The sequence below is a fragment of the Cricetulus griseus genome, chromosome 2 (genome assembly GCF_003668045.3).
Source record: "Cricetulus griseus strain 17A/GY chromosome 2, alternate assembly CriGri-PICRH-1.0, whole genome shotgun sequence".
In the NCBI taxonomy this organism is placed as follows: Eukaryota; Metazoa; Chordata; class Mammalia; order Rodentia; family Cricetidae; genus Cricetulus; species Cricetulus griseus.
Genome location: NC_048595.1, coordinates 36,704,313 through 36,717,275, shown reverse-complemented (window position 1 = coordinate 36,717,275; position 12,963 = coordinate 36,704,313). Strand labels below are relative to the sequence as shown.

General features: G+C 43.4%; 1 protein-coding gene across 2 annotated transcripts; it reads left to right on the top strand.

Annotated features, from left to right (window-relative positions):
* Nucleotides 1-1,081: 1,081 nt before the first annotated feature.
* Nucleotides 1,082-11,964, top strand: LOC100768783 (cytochrome P450 4A10). 2 transcript variants are annotated; one of them, XM_035439706.1, is made up of 12 exons: nucleotides 1,082-1,270; nucleotides 2,376-2,520; nucleotides 3,200-3,244; nucleotides 3,640-3,767; nucleotides 4,666-4,790; nucleotides 5,167-5,321; nucleotides 5,731-5,837; nucleotides 5,920-6,110; nucleotides 6,207-6,340; nucleotides 8,767-8,831; nucleotides 8,975-9,051; nucleotides 11,796-11,964. In XM_035439706.1, the coding sequence occupies exons 1-12, from the start codon at nucleotides 1,082-1,084 to the stop codon at nucleotides 11,962-11,964; spliced, it is 1,530 nt and encodes a 509-aa protein (XP_035295597.1). The 2 variants fall into 2 exon arrangements, with proteins under 2 accessions (XP_035295597.1, XP_035295598.1); XM_035439707.1 differs by lacking the exon at nucleotides 3,200-3,244 and having other exon boundaries at nucleotides 8,992-9,051; nucleotides 11,796-11,828.
* The last annotated feature ends 999 nt before the right edge of the window (nucleotides 11,965-12,963 follow it).

Genomic DNA, 12,963 nt, shown 5'->3' with positions numbered 1-12,963 from the left:
TGTCTAGCCTGGCTTCCTTTGCCATTAGTCAATGTCAAGAAAAGCCAGGTCTGCATCATCTGTTGCCCCACAGAAATAGAGCCCAGACTGAACTGAAGCAGTAGAAATAATAGGATCCTAAACATCACTGATGACCCTGCGAGACATAATAGTTAACAAAGAAAAAAAATGTGTGAGTGAATGTGCATGTGTGCCTGCATATGTGTGTGTGTGGGGGGTATGTGTGTGTGGATCAGAGAAAGTCCCATGAGCTGACTCTCAGACTTGCCCAGTCAAGAGAAACTGGATCTGGAAGATGTGCTCAACATCAAAGTAGGATGATCAACCCCTTTCAGGCAGCAGATGAATGGCCTAGGAGCAATGCAGACATCCAGAACTTTGGGCATCACAAGGCATGGACTGCTCCTGAGACCTAGAAAAGGAAAGGCAGCAGTGCCTAGATGCTCTGCAAACTGAATTAGAACCACTCACCATTCATTTTCCACAGACATTTCAGAAAAACTATCTAGGTGCTGTTTTCTGTGGTATGTCCAACTCACAAAAGCCACAGACTTAAAACATGAAGCACAGGGAAAGAGCCAGGTATGGTGATCGCCCCTCACTCATACACAACTTCAGCAGGAATATAAAAACATTGCTTGATTTTTAAAAATAAGTATCTCATTGAAAGAAAAAAATAAAAATAAATGGATGAATATTTAAAGAAATGATAAATACTCTGCTTAAAAATAAGTGTGGTATGCATGTGTTAAAATATCACATTATACCCCATAAATGTATATAAGAAAGATACGATTAAAAGGAAAGTGAAAAGGCAAATATACAAATGTTTCAGACTAACAGAAAGGAAGGAAAGCGGCGCAGGTCTAGCACTTAGCCAGTGTCAGCTTACAAATCATAACTCTGCCTCTCAAAGTAAATCATTCACTTTAATTGACCAACTGCATTTTGAGAACAAGCTCTGTCTGCCTTAACCGTTCTCCCTCCCACTGCTAGGCCGGAAGTCGTTACAGGATTTATACAGGAGGTAGAAAGGATTCCTGAGAGTGAGGACAGTCTGTGACTCAGGAGTGCCTGCACCATGAGTGTCTCTGCTCTGAGCCCCAGCAGATTTGTAGGTAGCATCTCTGGCTTCCTGCAAGTGGTCTCTGTGCTTGGCTTGCTTCTGCTGCTGCTCAAAGTGGTCCAGTTCTACCTGCACAGACAATGGCTGCTCAAGGCTTTCCAGCAGTTCCCATCCCCGCCCTTTCACTGGTTCTTGGGACACAAGGTATGAAGGAAAGGGAAGGGTGGTGGGAGAGCAGGGAGGATGGGGGGTCTCAGAGACTGACCATCAAGATCTCAGGATACAGCCCGCTGTATAAGAAGTCCAAGTACTTCATGAGACACACAGCTCAGACTGAGATACTCTCCAGCATTAGGGTGGCTCAACCTGTTTGGTTGTTGCTCAGCTCTGTACTGATAGCCCTGCACTTGGAAGGCTTTGGTTGAGCCTACCTAGTCTCCTCCTCTTCAGGCTAAGCACCTTCAATAACCTCTGGGGTTCTCAAACAGCTTCTAGGAGGTTCCTTGCATTGTCAAACACAGATACTCTCTCCCAAACTCAGAGCTTGCCTGGGAAGGCAGGCATCAGTGAGATGGAAACCTTGCACCTGTGGGGCTCTTGGCATAGCAATGGCACATATCTCAGGAGCTGCCAAGCATAGGAGAAGCTCACACTGCTGGGATGACTGGGTAACTGCCCCAGAAATTTCTCTCAAGGGAAGATTGAAGATGGGTGAATTACAACTGAAATCCTAAAGTCAGGGCACATAAAAGAAAAAGGCAGTGTAGTGTCCTCACATGAGGGCACTGATGTTAGAATTTCCTCGGGGTCTGTTTAGCCCTCCATTATCCTTCTGCACAGCCTGCACTGAAAGCTACTTAGATTCAAGTACACCATCACTTCACTGTGACACAGTGCTCAGGTCAAGACCAGGCCCAGGAGTCTGAGATCTCCCAGGAAGAAGATGGTGTAGCAGCCTGCATATTGGGAAAGGACAGCACTGACTCCTTCTACTCTCAACCCCAGAAGTAGGAGGATACGTGGAGAAGCATTCAACAAAGGATTGTGCAATGGATGCTCTTAGAAGGAGATGGGGATGCGGTGCTTGTGTGAACAGCTGAGGATCCACCCAACAGCACTGACAACTCCAGCTCAGGACCAGTCCCTGATGTAGCAAAGCTCTGAGTGATAGCACAGATAGTCCTTCAAACTGCTCCAAATCCTGGGATGCTTCTGAAAACGCTAGAACTATGTTGGTGTGCCCGTTCTGCTTTGCCTCCAGTCTAGAAAACTAATCTAGAGCCCCACTGCTTTATCTTTCCCACAACAGCAGTTCCAAGGTGACCAGGAGATAGAGCAGATGATGAAGTGTGTGGAGAACTTTCCAAGCGCCTTTCCTCGCTGGTTCTGGGGGAGCAAAGCTTACTTTACTGTCTATGACCCTGACTACATGAAGGTAATCCTGGGGCGATCAGGTAAGAAAAAATCATTGTGAAAAGATTTGTGCCTTCCTCATTGTAATTAGCTCTAGGGTGTCAAATTTCAGAAGAGTGTGCCACTCAGCCATTTCCCTATACATTCTATCTACCATTCTCTTGGGCAACAACCCAGAACATGGCCTACAGCACTCAGTATTAAAATTTCAAACCCCTTAGTCAAACTTTGTTACCTCTGTTATCTAATAAAATTAAGATGGAATGTCCTGTAACTGTTCTAGGTCTGAAAAACACACATCAGACACATATTGGATTGAATTTGAAATCTCTAATTGTTACCTGCTTGGAATCATAGCATAACTAAGTCATGATCCACTGTAATACACACACACACACACACACACACACACACACACACACACACACACACACACACACACACACCCTTGTCACACTTGTCCTGTTCTTTGACTTTGAGCACATGGACTGTTCTTCACCAACTCATCATCCAGCCCTGGGAGAGTCCAGCTTTGGTACATGAATCCTGCCTTCCTAAGCCTAACTGTTTGGACAAAGCTGGAAAGAGATATGAGGAAATGGACAATGGCGTAGGACAGTTTGCCAACAGACAGCCATTAAAAGATCACAGAAGCCCATGACTTCAACCACAGCTGCCTCGGAGTTGTCTTATTTCTCCAATTTCTTGTTTCTGTTTCAGATCCAAAGGCTAATGGTGCCTATAGATTGCTGGCCCCTTGGATTGGTATGTATGTATAAATTGGAATTTTGGTCTAGTCCCGACTAGATTTTGCAAGTTCTGTGACTCTCTTTCACAGAGAACAAAACTGTCTTGATCTCCTACCCACCCCACAAAGAAGTAGAAGCTCTACTTCTGACCCTGCACTTCACCAAGCAATCATATCTAAATATTGTGTATGTTCCTCGTTGGTCTACCCCCATCAAATCCTTTGCAATTTTTATCCCAAAGCTGTCATAATCACAGAATGTATGCCAGTCCCACAAAGTAAGCAATTCATGTTCTGAACTGTACCATTTTTCAGAGTTGTCATCCTCAGCTCCACTTCACACCCCTTCCCAAGTTTATCTAACTGTCTCTCTGATCCATCTCATACATGCACACACCCGTCTCTGGCACAGGCTATGGTTTGCTCTTGCTGAATGGACAGCCATGGTTCCAGCACCGGCGGATGCTAACCCCAGCCTTCCACTATGACATTCTGAAGCCCTATGTGAAAACCATGGCTGACTCCGTCCGGTTGATGCTGGTGAGTTCATTTGACTTTCTTCTCCTCTGCTGCTCTCAGCACTGATGTCCTTTCTACATCAGGTTCTGGGTCTGCTACTGCTACTACTACCACAGCTCATCATCCTCATCATCATCATTATCATCATCATCATCATCCTTCTCCTCTTACTGCTCATACTCCCCTCTCCTTTCTCTCTGTCAAGCTCACTCTTTGCCTACTCAGAGTGGACACCAACAGGCTCTCCATGTGTGTTCTACTATGAATGTAGGTTCTTCAAACAGAGGTGAAACAGTGCCAGGTACCAGGATATGGTCATACTTGCTCGTTGACCAAGACAAAGAACATCATGGTAGATAGAGATTCCAATTTCCTCTTCATGTCCTCAATTTAAGAGAGACTTCCCAGGATGATACTCAGCAGGGAAAGGTCTGCCAAAACCATGTTGCCATACCACTAACATTCAACAGGACTCTGGATTCTATTCAATTGTTCTCAGCAATATTTGATGAATACATAGTAATTGAAGTTACTAGTGACCCTGTTAGAAATGCCCATAGTGGCTTCCTTTGCTTGATGCATTGAAGTCCTACCATTGTCTCAGGTTGGCCTCAACACTCCTAACCCTGGTGCATCACCTTCTTTGCCCCCTAAAACAATTTTCCTTGTCAGATAAAACATCTTAACTAGTTGAAACACTTGAAACTTGTTTACTATCTTATGGGTTTTTATATTCAATTATGAAATAATTTACAGGAATTTAGCTATTCTTTTACAAAGATTTGTTTTGCAATCTATAGAACATGTTATCTAAATTGAAGGACTTAGAACACAGCATCTGAAAATATAGAGAAATAATACAGTATAATGAGCACAAGTCTCCTTTGGAAATTCGGACAATGTTCCCCTCACACTGCAGGACAAATGGGAACAGCTGGCTGGTCAGGACTCCTCTATAGAGATATTTCAACACATCTCCTTGATGACCCTAGACACTGTCATGAAGTGTGCCTTCAGCCACAAGGGTAGTGTCCAGGTGGATGGGTGAGTGACAACCCTTGAACTTCAGGGCCTTTGGTCTTACCAGCTGGTATATCCTCATCTGACATGCAGGTAAGGCAAGTTGGACCTTGCCTCTACAAAAAAAATTCTAGAGTATGACCCCAGCCCCAGGTCAGTTCCTGACACATACCAGCCCTGCCCCAATCACAGACTACACATTCCTAACTGAGGTTGGTGTCTAGACATTAGTGCCTCCTTCAGCAGTCTTGAAAATGACAAGGCCTATAAGACAGAATTAATGTTGTGCCTCAATGCTTTCTGTCTCTACCATACAGAAAATGTCTTACCAGAGTCCATCTATCTGCTGGTCAGATCTCTTCACAATCTAATCTATTAATCTGTGTGTCTTCTTCTTTAGAAATTACAAGACATACATCCAGGCCATTGGGAACCTGAACAACCTATTTTATTCCCGTGTGAGGAACATCTTTCATCAGAATGACACCATCTACAGTCTGTCTTCCAATGGCCGCATGGCCAACCAAGCCTGTCAACTCGCCCATGATCACACAGGTTCTGTCTGTAACTCATGACTCCCTCATTTCCCAGAATTATCTAAAAGGGGCTGGCTATTAATAAATTCAGAGGGAGATGTAGACCCTTCAGTGTCCCTAAAGTACCTGGGTCACACACATGGGGATACTTTCACACTGCAAATGTTTAAGTTGGGATGTCAGAATGCCAGATGCTATGTAGGACTCATCATATTGGCAATGTTTAGTGAGATCTGACCCAGCAGTTCAAGCAGAACTTCCTTGTCCTGTGGTCCAGAAAGGATGTCTGACCTGCATCAGATGATTCTGGTCCTCCAACCCTGCCCACTCTTTAGTTACTGATCTGTATATAAGACATGGCTTAAAGCAAGGAAACATGATGTTGCTGTAGCTCTCAGGTCTCTGTGATAACTGCTGTTCTGGAACAGATGGAGTGATCAAGCTGAGAAAGGATCAACTGCAGGATGAGGAAGAGCTGGAGAAGGTCAAGAAGAAGAGACGTTTGGACTTTCTGGATATCCTATTGTTTGCCAGGGTGAGTGTGTCACAGAGGCCTGTGTATCACACAGAGTCTGCCTGGGAGCACACAGCTTTGATGACACCGTTGCTTCCCTCAGATGGAGAATGGGGATAGCTTGTCTGACAAGGACATACGTGCTGAGGTGGACACATTCATGTTTGAGGGTCATGACACCACAGCCAGTGGAGTCTCCTGGATCTTCTATGCTCTGGCCACACACCCTGAACACCAGCAGAGATGCAGGGAGGAAGTTCAGAGCCTCCTGGGAGATGGATCCTCTATAACCTGGTAAGAGTTCAAGAGGTAGAAGAACCCTTGTTCTTTGGGTATGGAGGAGCCCCTGGTCTCCAGTCTACCTGACCTTCAGGATGGACCTTATTTCAGGGACCACCTGGACCAAATGCCCTACACCACCATGTGTATCAAGGAGGCCCTGAGGCTCTACCCACCTGTCCCAGCCATTGTCAGAGAACTCATCACACCTGTCACCTTCCCTGATGGGCGCTCCTTACCCAAAGGTATGAGTTTCCCAGGCCTGTTCACCTAAAATCATTCCAGAGATAAAAGAGGATCAGAAGTCTGTGTGCTTCAACAGTCCTGAATCCCTCTGGGTACCCATTTCCTTTTAAGAAAATAAATTCTTCTTCCTCATAAAGTACATTTTTTAATGTGGACATAAGCTGAAATGACCTCCTATAAAGTTAAATGATCTCCAATTCTGCCACTTTGGATGTGTAATTGTAAGCATCTCTTGTTTATCAGCTAATACTCCTTCTTTTGAATCCATGTCCTTATCCTGATGCATCCATTCCAGTTTGGAAACACAGACATTCCTTGATTCTTACCCTCCAGACTCAGTGTAAATGCCGAAACTACATAATTGATAGCCACTCTAATTCTTCATAAGTCCTTACTGTCACATGTGTGCATTTTCAAATAGGGGCTGGGAACACAACTGTATGTTTGTACATACAAGTGGAAACCAAAGGCCAATGTTAGTTTCATTCCTTGGGTATTGTTCACCTTGAATTTTTAGTACAGGAGTTCTCTCAGTAACCTGTAACTCACTTATCAGGCTAAGCTGGATGTCCAGTGAGCTGTAGGTACCTGGCTGCCCCCACCTCACCAGCAGTACAATGAAAACCATGTGCCTCTGCACACAGCTTATTTATAGGTTCTGCAAATCAAACGTAGGTCCCCATGCTTGCACAAAAAAACACTTTACCAGTGTTTCTCCATCCCTAATTGTCACATAAGGGAGATAAGAAAGGATCAGAAGTCTGTGTGCTCCAACAGTCCTGAATCTCTGTGGGTGCCCATTAATTTTTCAGTAAATAAATTCTTCTTACTTTCACAGTACATTTTCCAATGTTGACATAAGCTTAAATGACCTCTTATAAAATTAAATGTTCTCCAGTTCTGTTGCTTTGCATGAATATTTGTATTTCTTCTTTATCAGGTATTTTAAATCCATGTCCTTGTCATGATGCATTCTTATATTCTAGACTCAATTGCAGTTGCCTTCACTATGTAATTCATAGCTAGACTTATGCTTCATGTGTCCTCATGGTGTCATATGTGTGTTCTCATGTTGTCTGGGAGCACATCTGTATGTTTGCACATAGAAAGGGAAGCGAAAGATCAAAGGTTAGTTTCATTCCTCATGTACTCTCCACCTTGGTATTTTTTAGTTCAGAAGGTCTCTCACTGATCTGTAATTCACATTTTAGGCTAGGATGGCTGTCCAGTGGGTGCCTGCCCCAAATATACCAGTAGTGAAATAACAAACATGTGCCACTACACACAGCTTTTTTATGGGTTCTGAAAATCAAACATAGGTCCCCATGCTTGTACAACAAGCACATTGCCAATTTCTCTGTTTCTCCATCCCAACTGTCACATCTTTTATCATCCTCTATATTTGATATAATTTGTAGAAATTTTATTTATAAAGAACTGCTATTTATATATAAATCAGTAAATACAATGTGACTGCCGACTCTTTCCAAGGCCATTGGTAACTCTCCATAATCTGATGGTAAGAACGTATTGCTGAAGACACATAGAGAAAATGACCTGGTAGACAACTATCAGCCCTGATTCTTTTTAAAAAATACGAAATAGGGTTTTTTCAAGCTTGTTTCATTGATAGTTGTACATTTATACATGCACAGAACACGCACACATGCACACACACACACACACACACACACACACACACACACACACACACACATATATATATATATATATATATATATATATATATATATATAGTGACTAAATCCTTAGAAAATTCTTCACAAAGAACCCTTGAATGTGATATTATGATGTTATCTATTTACTGGGAGATAAAGAACAAATAAAGGATCAGGCAGAGGTTAGGAAATGCGTTTCTTTCTTGGTCAAAGCAAATGAAGGAGATAATCAATCATTCTATGACATGGGTCATATACAGTCCAGTCTCTGAGAAGCATCAGGTTGATGAGCAGACACCAGACTCCTGCAATGTCAGGATATCATATTTTGTCTCACACCTCATTCTGTCAAAATCCTACTTGTGCCATACATTACTTTGGTGATTATGTATAACCCCTCTCTGAAACATTATTAACTCACCTCAAAAACCAGACTTAAACAACTGGGGGATTATGAGGGGGACTGAATTATTGTATATCTTTAGTCAAAATCCTTCATCAAATTTAAGTTCTGAGTTGATTCACTCCCAAAAAGGTTCATATCTTTCTTGTTCTCTTTCTTTAACTACACTTTTATAATCCTGGTTTGTGCCTCCAGTCCATTTCCAAGTCACCCACATCTACCCAAACTAATGATCTGAATAAGCCAGACCTTTTGTGCTAGTATGTCCCCTGCTGTCTCAGGAACCAAGGATTCACACCCTGAGTATAACCCATCTTCTTTCCTACCCCTGTCTGTCCCACAGGTGTCTCAGTCACACTCTCCATTTATGCACTCCACCACAACCCCAAGGTGTGGCCAAACCCAGAGGTAAGAGGCCCCACAGTCGGGTGGGCAACCACCCTCCAGACCAATACTCCTGCTGTCCCCACCTATAGGCATCTTGTCACTGGTGGGTTGAAAGCAGGGGTTCAATCTCTCCCTGTCCTGACTGAGATGCTGTCTCCCTGCAGGTGTTTGACCCTTCCAGGTTTGCATCAGATTCTCCCCGGCACAGCCACTCATTCCTGCCCTTCTCAGGAGGAGCAAGGTGAGATGTTGTGTGTGTGTTGATAGAATGTACTTTGCAGCATGCCTTGATAATTTTAATCTCCTGCATACATGACATTTCCAGGTATATCCTATTGGTGGCTATTGGAGAAATCTTCTAGGAGATGTGTCTCTGCACATAGGGAGGGTTGTTGCGATAAATCTTTCCACCAAAAGCCACCTGAGCCCCACCGCCACGTGTGAGCTTTACGCCAGCCGCCTGCCCGAGTTAGGCCCAAATGAATATACAGAAACTTGTATTAGGTTCAAAGCTGCTTGGCCAATGACTAGGATTCCTCATCTGTTAGCTCAGTCTTAATTATCATACATCTATATATTTTATAAGACTTATCTTATCGGACGCCTTATTGGCATCCCTCCTTGCCAGTGGATCACATTGTGCTGCTGGAGCAGGAGTGGAAAAAGAGATCCTTCCTGTTTCTCCTTGGCTTAAATGTGAGTCTCCTTGCTATGTCACTTCCTGCCTGGATCACCACTTCTCTACTACATTTCCCAGAATCCTCTTTGACTCCTAGTCCCGTCTAACTTGCTGTCTCATTGGCCAAACAGTATTTTATTTAACAATCAATAAGATAAACATACACAGTACATTCCCCATCAGAGGGTAGCATTTCAGAAGGCACTATGAATATATTAACCCATGACACTTCCCATTGGCCAGTCAAATTTCTATGTCAGTGGATGCGCATGTGTTCTGATATTTCCCTCACTTTAGGGGCAAGACTTTAAATTGATTTTTTTAAGTGAATTTATCAGCAGGTATTCAGCTTTTCAAGTTTCAATACTCTCAAGGGCCCTGCATTTTTACACACTTCATCCAAGCCTCCACACTTCCTAGGTAGTTCTCTAATTCTAGAATCACTATAACTCATCATTAGTTTGCTTGGGTAGCTACCATGGACAACTGTCCAGCAAGATACTTAAAGTCTTACTGTGGGTCATTTGAAGAAAGTTTTCTGTACACGGACTCCTCCTGCTCAGTCTCTCCCAGCACAACAAAGAATCACTGCTAATGATCTCATCCCTCTTGCAGATGGAGGATGGTCAAACCTTGAGAGAAAATACATCTTCCTTTAAGTTACACTTAGAGGCTGTGTAGTCTGTCTTCAGACTAAAAAACATTAAAGAGGAGAAGAATAAACTGTTTTTAAGAAAACTGTTTTATATATAACATAGTATTTACTAAGGTTCCTGGTGAGTGAAATATAAAACATTCTTGAAGTAGCTACTGAACCAGACGAAGGAATTCTAATGCTTCTAAACAGCTTCTGTGGGAACTGACTCACTGGGAGCTTTAAAAAGCAGTGCAGAGCCTCTACTTCATGAATTCCCCAAGTGGCAAATCAGCTTTCACAGAGCAGGCTTTAAGCCAGTTGTTCTTCCAGACACAAGCTGGCTAGCATTTGGTGTGCTTCACGATTGAATGCTCTCACCTCCACTCACTGCCAAACATGTCACTGACTAGATGACAGTGGAGCATTGGGAAACTCAGCTAAAGTTGGAATGAACCATGTTGCTGCTGACATTTTTCTGAGGAAGGATCAGGCTTGCCTGGAGCTCATATTCCCTTTGCCTCAACATCCCAATTCTGAGATTTAGGTACAGGCCACCAAACCTTGCTTTGGTCAGAATTTTTTGTTAATTTGTATTGTATTTCATCCATTTTTTCATGCCTTAAATTCAAATGAATTAAATTTTAGAGCCAAGTAAAAATAATTATTTTAAGTGTGAAAGACAGTGTCAGGTGCTATGCTAGGTAAAAATATGGGCATAAATGATAATCCCTATCACAGCCTCCAACTCAAAACTGTATTCCCAAAGAAAAATTCATCTGTGGTCAAATATGTTCCAATCCATTCTTTTACTCATTCACTGAGCAGTTTGCTGAATGTTCTGTGTTTCTGACATCATCCCAAGCCCTCCTGACTGTGGCATGTCGTTAAATATGATGGTACCTTAGGTGCTCCTGAAGGACAGGGGCAGTCAGCAAAGACATGAGAGCCAGATGCTTGTTGGCCTGAATATTGGGAAAATATAACCCGAGAGGGGGGAGACATTCTCAAACACATACACAACTTGATCTGAAGTAGGAAGTGAGATGGGCAGGAAACTGGTGGGGGCAGCAGCCAGTAGAAGGTGGGGCTGCAGCTAGGCATCCCCACGTGACGGAGGTACAGAGGGTCATTGGGAGGGAGAGTCAGGGAGACCAGGGATGCCCAGGACAGAAAATGGAGGAGGAATAAGGGACATTTCTCAAGTACAGTTAGAAGGCCACAGTTGTTGATAAGAGAGGTAGAGACACCCTAAGTAGGAGGCAGATGGGACAACAATTGAGGATACTCTACACAGTCCCCTTTAGGAACTCCCCTCCTGAAAATGACTCCACTCTTTGGAACCCATGTCCTAGACCTCCCTGAATAGAGTAAACTAAGCAATGATTAACTTCTTAAATAATTCATAAGTTTGACCTCTAATCCTTAGAATACTGGCATGACAGATTAAATAACTCCAAAAGAACTAGGGTCAAAGTAGCCTTGAAAACTGTAGAGGCTGAATCAAAAGTCAGGAGAGCCAAAGCCTCGGGGAGAAGTAGGTATGGCGTCTAATGAATGAGGCTAGACTGTACCTGTGAAGGTAGGCCCTGAATGAGGTTCTGGGCTATTTCAGTGCCCTTCCCTGCTCAGGTCAGAGGTCATTGAGAGTTATTGTCCCTTTCTGACCCAGGAACTGCATTGGGAAACAGTTTGCTATGAATGAGCTGAAAGTGGTTGTGGCTCTGACCCTACTGCGTTTTGAGCTGCTGCCCGATCCAACCAGAGTCCCCATCCCCTTACCACGACTTGTGCTGAAATCCAAGAATGGGATCCACCTTCATCTCAAGAAGATCCACTGATTCTGGTAGGGACAAGGACAGACTCTATGAATATGCTGCCTGGCATTCTGGCTTCATGCCATCTGTTCCTGTCATCGTCTTTCTTTCTATCTGCTCATCTTTCTTCACTCCTATCTGCTCTCCTGCCTCCTGTACCCCTGTCTGTCCTTGCCCCATTCCTTCCTTCCTCTAGATTCCCTGTTTGACTTTCTGTCTCCTGCTATCCACATCTGATCGCTAATCTCCTCTGTCCTCCAGCAAGGAGAGCCTTGCCTCTCATTTATCTGTCATCTTATTTTTGTGTACATGACTTCTTCATAACACTAATGCTCAATTGTCACAACCTTGGTTGTCTAAAATGAAGAAAGGTGATTTATTATCTTACAGATCTGGATCTCAGAAGTCTGAAATGGGTGTCACTGAGAGAAAACCAAGTTATTGGTGTGGCCAATCTTCTTCTGCAGGGTTCTCTGGAGAGTCCCCCTCCTCCCCTTCACAGAATAAACCATCATTTCTTGACACTGGACTTTCACACCTGCTCCAAAGCCCTCTATCCTAATTTCTTTAACTATTGCAAAGACTCTTGTGACATCATCAAGCCCACTAAAAAATCCAATATAATTCTCCCAGATCAATATCTCTTACTCAATCTAACCTTATGCCCTTTTTGCTTATGAGAAAAAGGAGTTAAACATCATTGTGAAGTCTGGCATTGTCTTTACATGGCTGTTACACAGTCTGTTTGACTACATCTCTGCTGAATAGTCTCTCTTTACCTGGCTGTCCCTCACACAAGTTTCTACATCTTCTCTTCTTTCAGCAATAAAGTTCCAAGTGTTGCACACAGTGTTTGTCATGTTCCCACATTGCTTCAAACTGCTCCTGCATCAGGATCCATGGTGCTCATGGACAGACTTCCCTGGTAATGCCGTGTCTGCTTCCTGGAACAGGCTTCTTTTGAAGCCACTGTCTGCAACCAGGACCTACTTCCTAGTCTCCTAACCTACCAGTTTGCTGGGC

Bases quoted from the DNA above. Each gene is read 5' to 3' on its own strand.
- LOC100768783 (XM_035439706.1), top strand. From the start codon at position 1,082: ATGAGTGTCTCTGCTCTGAGCCCCAGCAGATTTGTAGGTAGCATCTCT. The intron at 1,271-2,375 runs GTATGAAGGAAA...TTCCCACAACAG, and splicing joins ACTGGTTCTTGGGACACAAG to CAGTTCCAAGGTGACCAGGA. The intron at 5,322-5,730 runs GTTCTGTCTGTA...GTTCTGGAACAG, and splicing joins ACTCGCCCATGATCACACAG to ATGGAGTGATCAAGCTGAGA.